The sequence below is a fragment of the Hyperoodon ampullatus genome, assembly GCF_949752795.1.
Source record: "Hyperoodon ampullatus genome assembly, chromosome: 10".
Taxonomy (NCBI): Eukaryota; Metazoa; Chordata; class Mammalia; order Artiodactyla; family Ziphiidae; genus Hyperoodon; species Hyperoodon ampullatus.
In genome coordinates this window covers 81,889,208-81,901,660 of record NC_136923.1, presented here as the reverse complement: position 1 = coordinate 81,901,660, position 12,453 = coordinate 81,889,208, and the positions used below count along the sequence as shown (strand labels likewise).

Genomic DNA, 12,453 nt, shown 5'->3' with positions numbered 1-12,453 from the left:
ATTTATCACCGTTTAATACACTCCGTATTTAACTTATTTGTTTATTATCTCCCTTCACAAGAATGTAAACTCCTTAAAGGTGGGAATTTGTACCTACTTTCTTCCCTGCTCTATACCTATAGTGCCTGTATAGAACATGAATTAATCCAGTTTTTAAATTAATTAGTTAATTTACAATATTATTATTTTTCTTGGTTTACTGCTCTAGTGAGAACCTCCAATAAACTGTACAATAGACGATCTGGTATTTTACATCCTTACTCTGTTTGTTTTCACATCTGGCTAACTCCATTGCCTTTTGAGACTTCTACTTGCATCAGGTAAGGACTTGAAGCTCCAGAATTCAAGTCTTTACTTTTCTTTCAGGTCAGTCACAATCTTGCTTGGGGGACAGATTAGTATAAAGGGCACCAAAACACATAGTGATGTCACATAGTAATATCTCACAAAATATTTGTATTTTTAATAGAATTATATGTTTATCATATCAGATATAATCGTTTATTAGTATTGATATTTCCCCTAGTGTTCTTGTCACTACAGGCATACCTCAGACATACTGTGGGTTCAATTCCAGACACCTCAATAAAGTGAATATTGCAATAAAGCTAGTCATACTAAATTTTTGGTTTCCCAGTGCATTAAAAGTTGCACTATAATGTAGTCTATTAAGTATGAATTAGGATTATATCTCAAAAATGTACATACCTTAATTCTAAAATATTTTATTGCTAAAATATGCTAACCATCATCTGAGCCTTCAGCAAATCTTAGTCTTTTTTCAATAGTAACATCAAAGATCACTGATCACAGATCACCATAACAAATATAGTTAAGTTTGAAATATTGCAAGAATTATCAAAATGTGTCACAGAGACACTAAATAAGCAAATGCTGTTGGGAAAATGGCACTGATAGGCTTACTGTATGCAGGATTGCCACAAACCTTTAATTTGTAGAAAAAAGCATTGTCTGAGAAACACAATAAAGCAAAGCACAATAAAACCAGATAGGCCTGTATTTTAACTTCAGTGAATTTTATTTTTGTGTATCAGAAATGCATTTTTATTTTTATTTGAAAACAACCTAAATTTTTAGACAAATGATTTTAGTATATAAATTTGATTTTGTTTTTATACAGAATATAAAGATTTTCCTCATTGATCTTCCATGTGAAGGGGATTACAAGCCTGAAGGGAGATACCTTCTGCACACAAGTGTGTATCTTACGTGTAGGGTACTGGAAACCAATGTGTAGTGCTTCCACACGTAAATTAGGTCGTGACACCACCTATTAAAAAGGGGGTAAGAGAAAAATTCTATTAATCAGATTCAAGAACAAACATGACACAAAAACTGCAGGTAAGACCAAATAAGTCATTTTAATTAGGACACTGCAGGTTATACTGGAGTAACAGGTTTGTGAAGCTACAGTGTGTACCACATTAAAACAGCAAGAAAGGGCTATTTATATGGAAAGGCTGGAATGAGGGATTTTTTCACTAAAGCAAATTAACTTCTTGTCAACTGCCAAAACAAAACAAAACTGAGCATTATGAGTGTTAGTATACTGAAGGCATATTATACCAGTTTTTGTGCATCATACTAAAGTTAGAACTTCTTCACTGGTGCATATGAATCATTAATAGTCATGGAAAAATTTTTTTGCCAAATTTCAGGCATGTCTTATCTTTGATGGAGCATTACTTGTATCTATAATTTCATCCTGTAAAAACATATGAAGAGAACGTTCATTCTGTGCCAAAGGATGACCAGCGACCTTGTTCATAAACTGCTCCAGCCCTTGCTTCCTTTCTTCAATAAAATTGTCAACAAATATTCCATCATCTCTTCTAAAAGAAAGTTGACTCAAAGATGTTCTCCCAGGGACTGGGGGAACTCTCTTTCTAATTCACTTCGCAGCTACTCAAAGTCGCTGTATCTTCTTCTAACGGCAGATTCCTTCAGCTTGAAAATAGGCAGATTTGTCTTGACCCTGATTGCGTAGGTGGTGAACCGACCCCGGCCTACCCGCACTATCTGCGGGTTGCTCACATCGATCTCGAGGAAGTTGCTGGGAGGCCCGCAGGCGTCGTTCAGGTTCTGCGGCTTGGTGATCAGCCGCCGGGTGCCCGCCACGGTCTCCGCCATTTCACGGCTGTAGCCGCCGCCGCCGCCGCCGCCGCCGCCGGCTCCCTCCACCCCTTCCGCGTTCTGCCGACCCCGCCGCTGGAACGCCGAGCTCGCGCGCAACTTTAGTGAATTTTACAGTGCGTTTTTTAATACAGTAATTTGAAAATAATCGTTTTCAGTAAAGACTTTTTAATTAATGAAAGATGAATAAAAAATGATTCATCTACTGTTGCTATTCTGTTTCTCTCTTTTCTGTTTTCCTGTGATCCATGCTTGCTTCCCTCTGTTTTAAAGGAAGTTAAAAATGAGTAGTTGTGATCATATTTAGTGATCTTTTTTACACTTGCTCGGTGTCATGTTGAGTGGACTGTGTCTAATTAGAAGTTACAACCTCTCTTCTCTCCCTCTCTCACTGTATTTCTCTTGCTTTTTCCTGCTCTCTTCCTGGAATCCATGAATGTTACTTAATATTTACAAAATAAAACATATCAAGGTCATATAATGGATTTCTGGGGGAGAGGAGATTTTTCTTTAGAAATGTTCTTTTCTTTATATAATTCTGTTGGGTATAAATAGTTGGCTGGTTGGATAAGAGGGTCCTTGGGCTTCCCTGGTGGCGCAGTGGTTGAGAGTCCGCCTACCGATGCAGGGGACACGGGTTCGTGCCCTGGTCCGGGAAGATCCCACATGCCGCGGAGCGGCTGGGGCCGTGAGCCATGGCCGCTGAGCCTGCGCGTCCAGAGCCTGTGCTCCGCAACGGGAGAGACCACAACAGTGAGAGGCCGGCGTACCACAAAAAAAAAAAAAAAAAAAAAAAAAAAAAAGAGGGTCCTTGAACAATGCATTTTCTTCCACCTCACCCTGTCTTGAGGGCTCAGCAGGAGCTGATAGACAAGGGGTAAGAGGCGTGGAGATGGCAGCCTAGGCCTGTGCTTCTTAATCCTGGGTGCACGGTATAATCACTTGAGACTAATTTTTTTAAAAGTTTTATTGGAGTATAGTTGATTTACAATGTTTTTTAGTTTCTGCTATACAGCAAAGTGAATCAGTTATACATATACATATATCCACTCTTTTTTAGATTCTTTTCCCATATAGGTCATTATAGAGTATTGAGTAGAGTTCCCTGTGCTATACATTAGGTCCTTATTAGTTATTTTATATATAGTAGTGTGTATATGTCAATCCCAATCTCCCAATGAGATTATTTTTAAATTACTGATTCATAGCCCTGTTCTTTCCCCCCCTTCCCCCTCCCCTCGCCCAAGAAATTTCTATCTGATTAGTCTGTAATGGTACTTTTTACAAACACTTAGGGTAATTTTGGACAGGACAATCCTGTGTGCTATTTCACAAATTTTTCACGTAAATGAATAATCCAAAGAATGGAATGTGTTTTAAGTCTTTTGACAACGCTGGAAAAAGAAAGGGAATTTCTCCCCTTTCCCCTGAAGGTCTTACACAATCTGTTGATGGGGAGGAAAAATTTGACCAGAAAGAATGTCATCAGTGCTAATTTCCAAGAATGTTAACCCAAAGACTAAAGCATAACTTATCTATGCTACCTGCCTCAATCTTTCTTAGCTTGAAGTGACTTATGGAGAATTACCCTCTTCAAAAATTCTTACCTTTCTAGCTTTATGAAAGGAGGTTGTGTATTCTCCTTATTTTCCCAACTTTATAGAAAGATGAGAGGTAATCCTAAGAGAGGCAGTAACTATTGTTTCCACTGTTGTTCTCCTTTTTTCTTAAAAAAAAAATTGAAGTACAGTTAATTTACAATATTATATTAGTTTCAGGTGTACAATATAGTGATTCAATATTTGTATAGATTATACTCCATTTAAAGTTATTACAAAACAATGGCTATCATAGCAATCAGAGAAGAAAAAGAAATAAAAGGAATCCAAATTGGAAAAGAAGAGGCAAAACTGTCACTGTTTGCAGATGACATGATACTATACACAGAGAATCCTAAAGATGCTACCAGAAAACTATTAGAGCTAATCAATGAATTTGGTAAAGTAGCAGGATACAAAATTAATGCACAATAAATCTCTTGTATCCCTATACACTAATGATGAAAAATCTAAAAGAGAAATTAAGGAAACACTCCCATTTACCATTGCAACAAAATGAATAAAATACCTAGGAATAAACCTACCTACAGAGACAAAAGACCTTTATGGAGAAAACTATAAGACACTGATGAAAGAAAATAAGATGATACAAACAGATGTAGAGATATACTATGTTCTTGGATTGGAAGAATCAATATTGTGAAAATGACTATACTAGCCAAAGCAATCTACAGATTCAGTACAATCCCTATCAAACTACCAATGGCATTTTTCACAGAACTAGAACAAAAAATTTCACAATTTGTGTGGAAACACAAAAGACCCTGAATAGCCAAATCAATCTTGAGAACGAAAAATGGAGCTGGAGGAATCAGGCTCCCTGACTTCAGACTATACTACAAAGCCACAGTAATCAAGACAGTACGGTACTGGCACAAAAATAGAAATATAGATCAATGGAACAGGATAGAAAGCCCAGAGGTAAACCCACGCACATATGGTCACTTTATCTTTGATAAAGGAGGCAAGAATATACAATGGAGAAAAGACAACCTCTTCAATAAGTGGTGCTGGGAAAACTGGACAGGGACATGTAAAAGTATGAGATTTGATCATTCCCTAACACCATACACAAAAATAAGCTCAAAATGGATTAAAGACCTAAAAGTAAGGCCAGACACTATCAAACTCTTAGAGGAAAACGTAGGCAGAACACTCTATGACATAAATCACAGCAAGATCCTTTATGACCCACCTCCTAGAGAAATGGAAATAAAAACAAAAATAAACAAATGGGACCTAATGAAACTTAAAATATTTTGCACAGCAAAAGAAACCATAAACAAGATGAAAAGACAACCCTCAGAATGGGAGAAACTATTTGCAAATGAAGCAAGTGACAAAGGATTAATCTCCAAAATATACAAGCAGCTCATGCAGCTCAATATCAAAAAAAACAAACAACCCAATCCAAGAATGGGTGGAAGACCTAAATAGACATTTCTCCAAAGAAGATATACAGATTTCCAACAAACACATGAAAGAATGCTCAACATCTTTAATCATTAGAGAAATGCAAATCAAAACTACAATGAGATATCATCTCACACCAGTCAGAATGGCTATCATCAAAAAATCTAGAAACAATAAATGCTGGAGAGGGTGTGGAGAAAAGGGAACCCTCTTGCACTGTTGGTGGGAATGTAAATTGATACAGCCACTATGGAGAATGGTATGGAGGTTCCTTAAAAAACTAAAAATAGAACAACCATATGACCCAGCAATCCCACTACTGGGCATATACCCTGAGAAAACCATAATTCAAAAAGAGTCATGTACCAAAATGTTCATTGCAGCTCTATTTACAATAGCCAGGACATGGAAGCAACCTAAGTGTCCATCATCGGATGAATGGATAAAGAAGATGTGGCACATATATACAATGGAATATTACTCAGCCATAAAAATAAATGAAATTGAGTTATTTGTAGTGAGGTGGATAGACCTAGAGTCTGTCATACAGAATGAAATAAGTCAGAAAGAGAAAAACAAATACTGTACGCTAACACATACATATGGAATCTAAGAAAAAAAAAAAAGGTCATGAAGAACCTAGGGGTAAGACGGGAATAAAGACACAGACCTACTAGAGAATGGACTTGATGATGTGGGGAGAGGGAAGAGTAAGCTGTGACAAAGTGAGAGAGTGTCAGGGACATATATACACTACCAAACGTAAAATAGATAGCTACTGGGAAGAAGCCGCATAGCACAGGGAGATCAGCTCCATGGTTTGTGACCACCTAGAGGGGTGGGATAGGGAGGGCGGGAGGGAGGGAGATGCAAGAGGGAAGAGATATGGGAACATATGTATATATATAACTGATTCACTTTGTTATAAAGCAGAAACTAACACACCATTGTAAAGCAATTATACTCCAATAAAGATGTTTAAAAAATTTAAAAAACTGGAAAATTCACAATTATGTAGAAATTAAACAATACACTCTTAAACACCAATGAGTCAAAGAAGAAATAACAAAAGAAAAATTTGCAAATATCTTGAGATCAATGAAAACAAAAATGCAACACATCCAACGTCTGAGATACAGTGAAAGCAGGGAAATTTATGGCTGTAAACTATTAAAAGAAGAAGTAACATACCAAATCACAATTAAACTTTACAATTTAAGGGGCTTAAAAAAAAGAACAGATTTATCCCACAGCTAGCAGAAGAAAGAAAACAATAAAGATTAGAGTGAAGACAAACAAAATAGTAGAAAAACAATAGTGAAAATCAATGAAACAAAAAGTTGGTTCTTTAAAAAACAAAAGTTATTCACCATTTGATCTAAGATGGCCATTTTAACATTTTCAGTACTTATTCGGATTGCTGAATGTTAAGGACTTCCAATATTTGAAAACAGCTTTTACCTTCTCCACAATTTTCTCCATTCAAAGCTAAATGTCATTAGTCCCTTTAAATTTTCATCTTATTCCAAGTGTTCAGACCCTTCATAATTCTGTATATTATACCTTTGACATACTCCTTATTAAATTTTTTTCACGTTCAATTTCCCATCACTAAGCAAAGAACTCTAGCTAAAAATATGACCATAGGAAAGTACATTGACATCTCTTGCTTGGAGATTACTTCTGCACTGAGAAGCTCAGAATATGCTCATCTCTGTTCTCAACTCAAGGGTAAATTATTTTAAGGGGGGTGGGTATTCCCTTTAGATCATAAGATGATTCTGACTTACCGTTTTCATGTGGCTTCTAATACATGAAATAACATGTGATTGCTATCAGGATTTATATACATATGGCCAGACTGATATTGCATAAATTATTCCAAGATGGCTATCTAAAAAATCCACTCCAGATGTGTTTATGGTGGACTCACTGATCAAACGATGTTACTTCTTATTTCCTTCCTTTCAAGGACACTCTAGATACACAGCAGAGCTTGGGCCTCCCCCAGAGTTCAGGCAACCCCCATCTCTCTCCAGAAAGGAGACATTGAATTGATACTGGGGAGAGCTTCAGTAAATTGATTTATGAATTTGTGTGGCTATGAAGGATCCTCTTGCCTTGGTGGACAATGAGTGTGTTACGTCATGTGGACCAGAGTAAGTGAAGATAACATGTCTACTTTCAGAGGAAGCTTCAAGCAGTTCACAGTGATAATCATATCCATAGAGGCAGAAAAAGTGTATAAATCTTATGTGAAGGTAACTTGAATGCCACCCCATTAATGGCAAGAAATAGCTTTTCTTATTTGGGTAAACATTTCCTCATTCACCAGTTGTGCATGAACAGACATTGGTAACCAGTAAACTTTGTCAAATCGTTGTTTATCTTTCAAGACAGAAAAGGTTAATCATTTGTTCAAAGTCTCATTTTATATACTTTTTCACTACTTAATATGAATTGGAACTATAATCACTAGAGACTGGATTTCTACTCCACCCTTAGAACCTCCAAATAGTGCACATTAAAATGTTTTGATCATGCATATTAATATCCACTTATAATTCCATATCAATATATTATTTTAAAGGTTTGATTTCATTATTTTGCAAGGTGCCCAGTATGAGAGTGTTGGTTTTCAATTTTACAAGGTGATTTTTCCCTACTTTTGGAATATAAAAATACATGGATTAAAGTGAGATTACTTAAGATGTTTGAATTGTGAGTTTGGAGTAGAGAGAAGATTCAGAATATGCAGGAAGCATATTACCAGAAGCATCACAGATATGAAGAGGAGAAATATGGGAAGAGTGATAGTATCCAAAAATTAAAGTGTACTGAAAGAAGTGAGGTAGAAGAAAGAGGTGGAAGAAAAATCAGTATGTAATGAGAGATAGATTGGTGAAGTAAGAACTATTTAAAGATGGCTAATTAGGGAATGAGAAGACAGGTTGACCAGACCTCAAAGTAACAGCTCCAACCCCTAGGCCTTTTACCCTGCGGTCTGCTCTATCTTTTACAGAGATTCTAGATACATAGATTCATACATACATATACATATAAAAACAAACAATAACAGTAACAAAAAATCAAACTTAACTTCTCAACTCTCAGAGTTTGTTTTCTAAACCAACTCATTGTCTGAGTCAGAAGGGCATTTGTTTCAGGTCTGTCACTCTTGGTCCACAGGAAATTCCCAGCTTTATTCTGATCTGGGATTCCAGAGTTTGAAATGTCTTTGTGCTTCCTATACCAGTACAGAAGAGAGGGACTGTACCACCCAGGGCAATATCCTTGGGGCAGAGAGCTTCAGTCACGTGAACCACGTTTCTTGTTCCCGAGCTCTGCAGCCAGGTAGAGTATGGAGTATCTCAGAAGCAGGGAAGGAGACTCTGGACTTTTGTCCTTGTAGGGTGATAAAACAATATTTTAGTTGCAGGTATCCATTTGCTCACTTGAATGCACACACAAATTATCACATATACACACAAAGTTCAGTTGATAAGTGGCTTTTTTTTTCCTTCTTGCAAATAAAGCCCAATGAGACTGTCTAGTGCTGGAAAAGGAAGAAATTTTATGTTCACTTGACAATCTATGAGAACCAATAAAACTTAAGCCAGGATTGTTACAGAGTAGGCAGTGATTCTGGGTTCCTTTCCTTTTTCCCCAAACTTTATTTGTTGATTCCAGTCCTTGCTCCAGGATTATACTTCTGCAGTCCAAATTTAGGACTAACCTCTATCCTTCTCAAATTCTGCCTGTCAATGTAAACCTAGACTCTGCTTTGTATATTTCTAATCCTCACATGGGTCCACATTAATTTTATGGTGGAAAAATGTGCCATTGTGTGGCTGTACCACATTTTGTGTATGCGTTGATAGACATTTGGGTTCTTTCCACTTTTTTGGCCATTGAGAAAAATGTTGCTATGAACACTTTTATACACATTTTTTGTGAATATATACTTAAATTTCTCTTGGGTATATAACTTGGAGTGGAATTACAGAGTGATGGTAGTTCTATGTATAAACTTTTGAGAAACTTCCAAACTGTTTTCCACAGTGATTGTGCCATTTTACATGCAACAGGCAATGTATAAAATTAAAAAAAATTTATTGGGGTATAGTTGGTTTATAATGTTCTGTTAGTTTCAGGTGTACAGCAAAGTGAATCTGTTATATGTATACATATATCCACTCTTTTTTAGATTCTTTTCCCATATAAGTCATTACAGAGTACTGAGTAGAGTTCCCTGTGCTATACAGTAGGTTCTTATTAGTTATCTATTTTATATATAAAAGTGTGTATATGTCAATCCCAATCTCCCAGTTTTTCCCTCCCCCCACCCCCTGTTAACCGTAAGTTTATTTTCTACATCTGTAACTCTATTTCTGTTTTGTAGATAAGTTCATTTTTACCCTTTTTTTAGATTCCACATATAAGCGATATCATATGATATTTGTCTTTGTCTGACTTAACTTCACTCAGTATGACAATCTCTAGGTCCATCCATGTTGCTGCAAATAGCATTATTTTGTTCTTTTTTATGGCTGAGTAATATTCCACTGTATATACGTACCATATCTTCTTTATCCATTCCTCTGTTGATGGACTTTTAGGTTGCTTCCATGTCCTGGCTATTGTAAATAGTGCTGCAATTAACATTGGGGTGCATTTATCTTTTCAAATTATGGCTTTTTCCAGATACATGCTCAGGAGGATCATATGGTAGCTCTATTTTAGTTTTTGTAAGGAACCTCCATGCTGTTCTCCATAGTGGTTGTACCAGTTTACATTCCCACCAACAGTGTAGAAGGGTTCCCTTTTCCTCACACCCTCTCCAGAATTTGTTTGTAGAATTTTTGATGATGGCCATTCTGACCAATGTGAGGTGATACATCATTGTAGTTTTGATTTGCATAGCTGTATGAGATTTCTAATTTCTCCACATCCTTTCCAATACTTATTATTTTCAGTTTTTTGGGGGGGCGTGTAGGGAGGGCATAGGATAGACATTCTAGAGTCTATCTAGATATTCTAGAGTCTATCTAATATGTGTGATATTACACTGTGGTTTACATTTTCCAAATGACTAATTGTGTTGTACATTTTTTCATGTCCATATTGACCATTTGCACATCTTCTTCAGAAGAATGTCTATTCCAATCATTTGTTCATTTAAAAAATTGAATTGCTTTTCTTTTTATTGTTTAGCATTAAGAATCTTTATATATTCTTCATACTAAACTCTGATAAATAATTTGTAAATATTTTTTCCCTTTCTATGAGTTGCCTCTTCACTTTTTTGATAGTGTCTTTTTCAAAAATTTATTTATTTTATTTATTTTTGGCTGCATTGGGTCTTCGTTGCTGCGCTCAGGCTTTCTCTAGCTGCAGCCAGCGGGGGCTACTCTTTGTTGTGGTGTGCAGGTTTCTCATTGTGATGGCTTTTCTTGTTGCAGAAGACGGGATCTAGGCGTGCGGGCTTCAGTTGTTGAAGCACGAGGGCTCAGTAGTTGTAACACACGGGCTCAGTAGTTGTGGCGCACAGGCTTAATTGCTCCTCAGCATGTGGGATCTTCTTGGACCAGGGCTTGAACCAGTGTCCCCGGTGTTGGCAGGTGGATTCTTAAGCACCGTGCCACCAGGGAAACCCCTGATAGTGTCTTTTCAGACACAAAACTTTTAATAAAGTCAAATTTATTTATTTTTCCTCTGTTTGGTTGTGCTCTTGGTATAATATCTAAGAAGCCAGTGACTAAGTCAAGATTTACACATATGCTTACATTTAGATCTTTAATCCATTTTGAGTTGATGTTCTATATATGATGTGAGATAGAGGGCAACATCATTCTTTTGCCTGTGGATGTTTATTGTTTCTTCACTATTTATTGAAAAGGCTATTCTTTTCCTATCAATGGATGAAGTGATTTTTTTTGATGCTTGTCAAAAATCAATTGACCATAAAAGTATGAGCTTATCCTGGACTCTCAATAAATTCCATTGACTTATATGTTTATCCTTATGCCAGAACCACACTGTATTGATCACTGCAGCTTTGTAGTAAGTTTTGAAATCGAGAGATGTGAGTTTTCCCAATTTGTTCTTCATCAAACCATGTTGAGATGGTTTTGGCTTTTCTGGGTCCCTTGAATTTTCATCTGAACTTTATAATCACATTGTCTATTTCTTCAAAAAATGTGTTTGGCATTTTGACAAAGATTGCATTGAATCTGTAGGTAACTTTGGATAGTATTATCATCTTAAAAATATTAAGTTTTCCAATCTATGCACCCAAAATATCTTTCCATTTATCTGTCTTTGTTAATTTCTTCCAACAATATTTTGTAATTTTCAATTTGTAATCTTGCACTTCCTTGATTATATTTATTCCTAAGTATTTTATTATTTTGATGCTGCTATAAATAAAACTTTTTCTTAATTTTATCTTTGGATTGTTCATTGCTAGTGTGTAGAAATGCAACTGAATTTTGTGTGTTGATCTTAAATTTTGCAACTTTGCTGAATTTCTTTATTATCTCTAATAGTGTCTGTGAGTGGGGATGTGTGTGTGTTTACTGTATGTATTTTCTGTATAAGAGGCTTTGAGTCTATAAATGATGTAGACTTCAGGAAGTTTCTTCACATGCCAGGAGCTGCTCTGTAGTCCTTCCAGGTGCATAAGGCACAGGTAATATCTGTCACTGGAAAAGGATACTTCTGAATATATTCAGCTTAACAAGATGCATGTTCACCTTCAACTTAAGGAATTTAAAGAATTCTTATATTTAATAAATACATTATCTAGACTCTGCAGTTATTATGAGGTCTCAATTGATGACCATAGATATTTTCCATATATTTTAAAATGTAACAATGTTTCAACATGTGGTTGTGAGATTGTAAAACTTTAATTCTTGTTCACCTTAATGGGATGACTTCCTAGCCTCTAGAACTGTGAGAAATAAATTTACACTGTTTACAAGCCACTGAGTCTATGGTGTTTTTTGTTATAGCAGTCTGAACAGACTAAGAGTAATTTCTTTTCTTTTCTTTTTTTTTGCTGTGTGGCTTGTGGGATCTTATTCCCCCAACCAGGAGTTGAACCCGGGCACCCTGCAGTGAGAGTGCAGAGTCCTAACCACTGGACCACCAGGGAATTCCCCTAAAAGTGATATTTGGATCTTGAGTTTATAATGATCAAATTTAGAATATATTTTAGACTCTTATTTTCTCAAAGCTTTTTTCTGTCCACACACCTCTCTCT

At 36.2% G+C, this 12,453-nt stretch overlaps 1 protein-coding gene across 1 annotated transcript; it reads right to left on the bottom strand.

Moving 5' to 3' along the window:
- Positions 1 to 1,675: 1,675 nt before the first annotated feature.
- Positions 1,676 to 2,151, bottom strand: LOC307058792 (sorting nexin-3-like; the record flags this gene model as incomplete). The annotated part of the gene is given in 3 exon segments (XM_079712462.1): positions 1,676 to 1,899; positions 1,902 to 1,923; positions 1,927 to 2,151. Coding segments are annotated over 3 exon segments (471 nt in total).
- Positions 2,152 to 12,453: the final 10,302 nt, after the last annotated feature.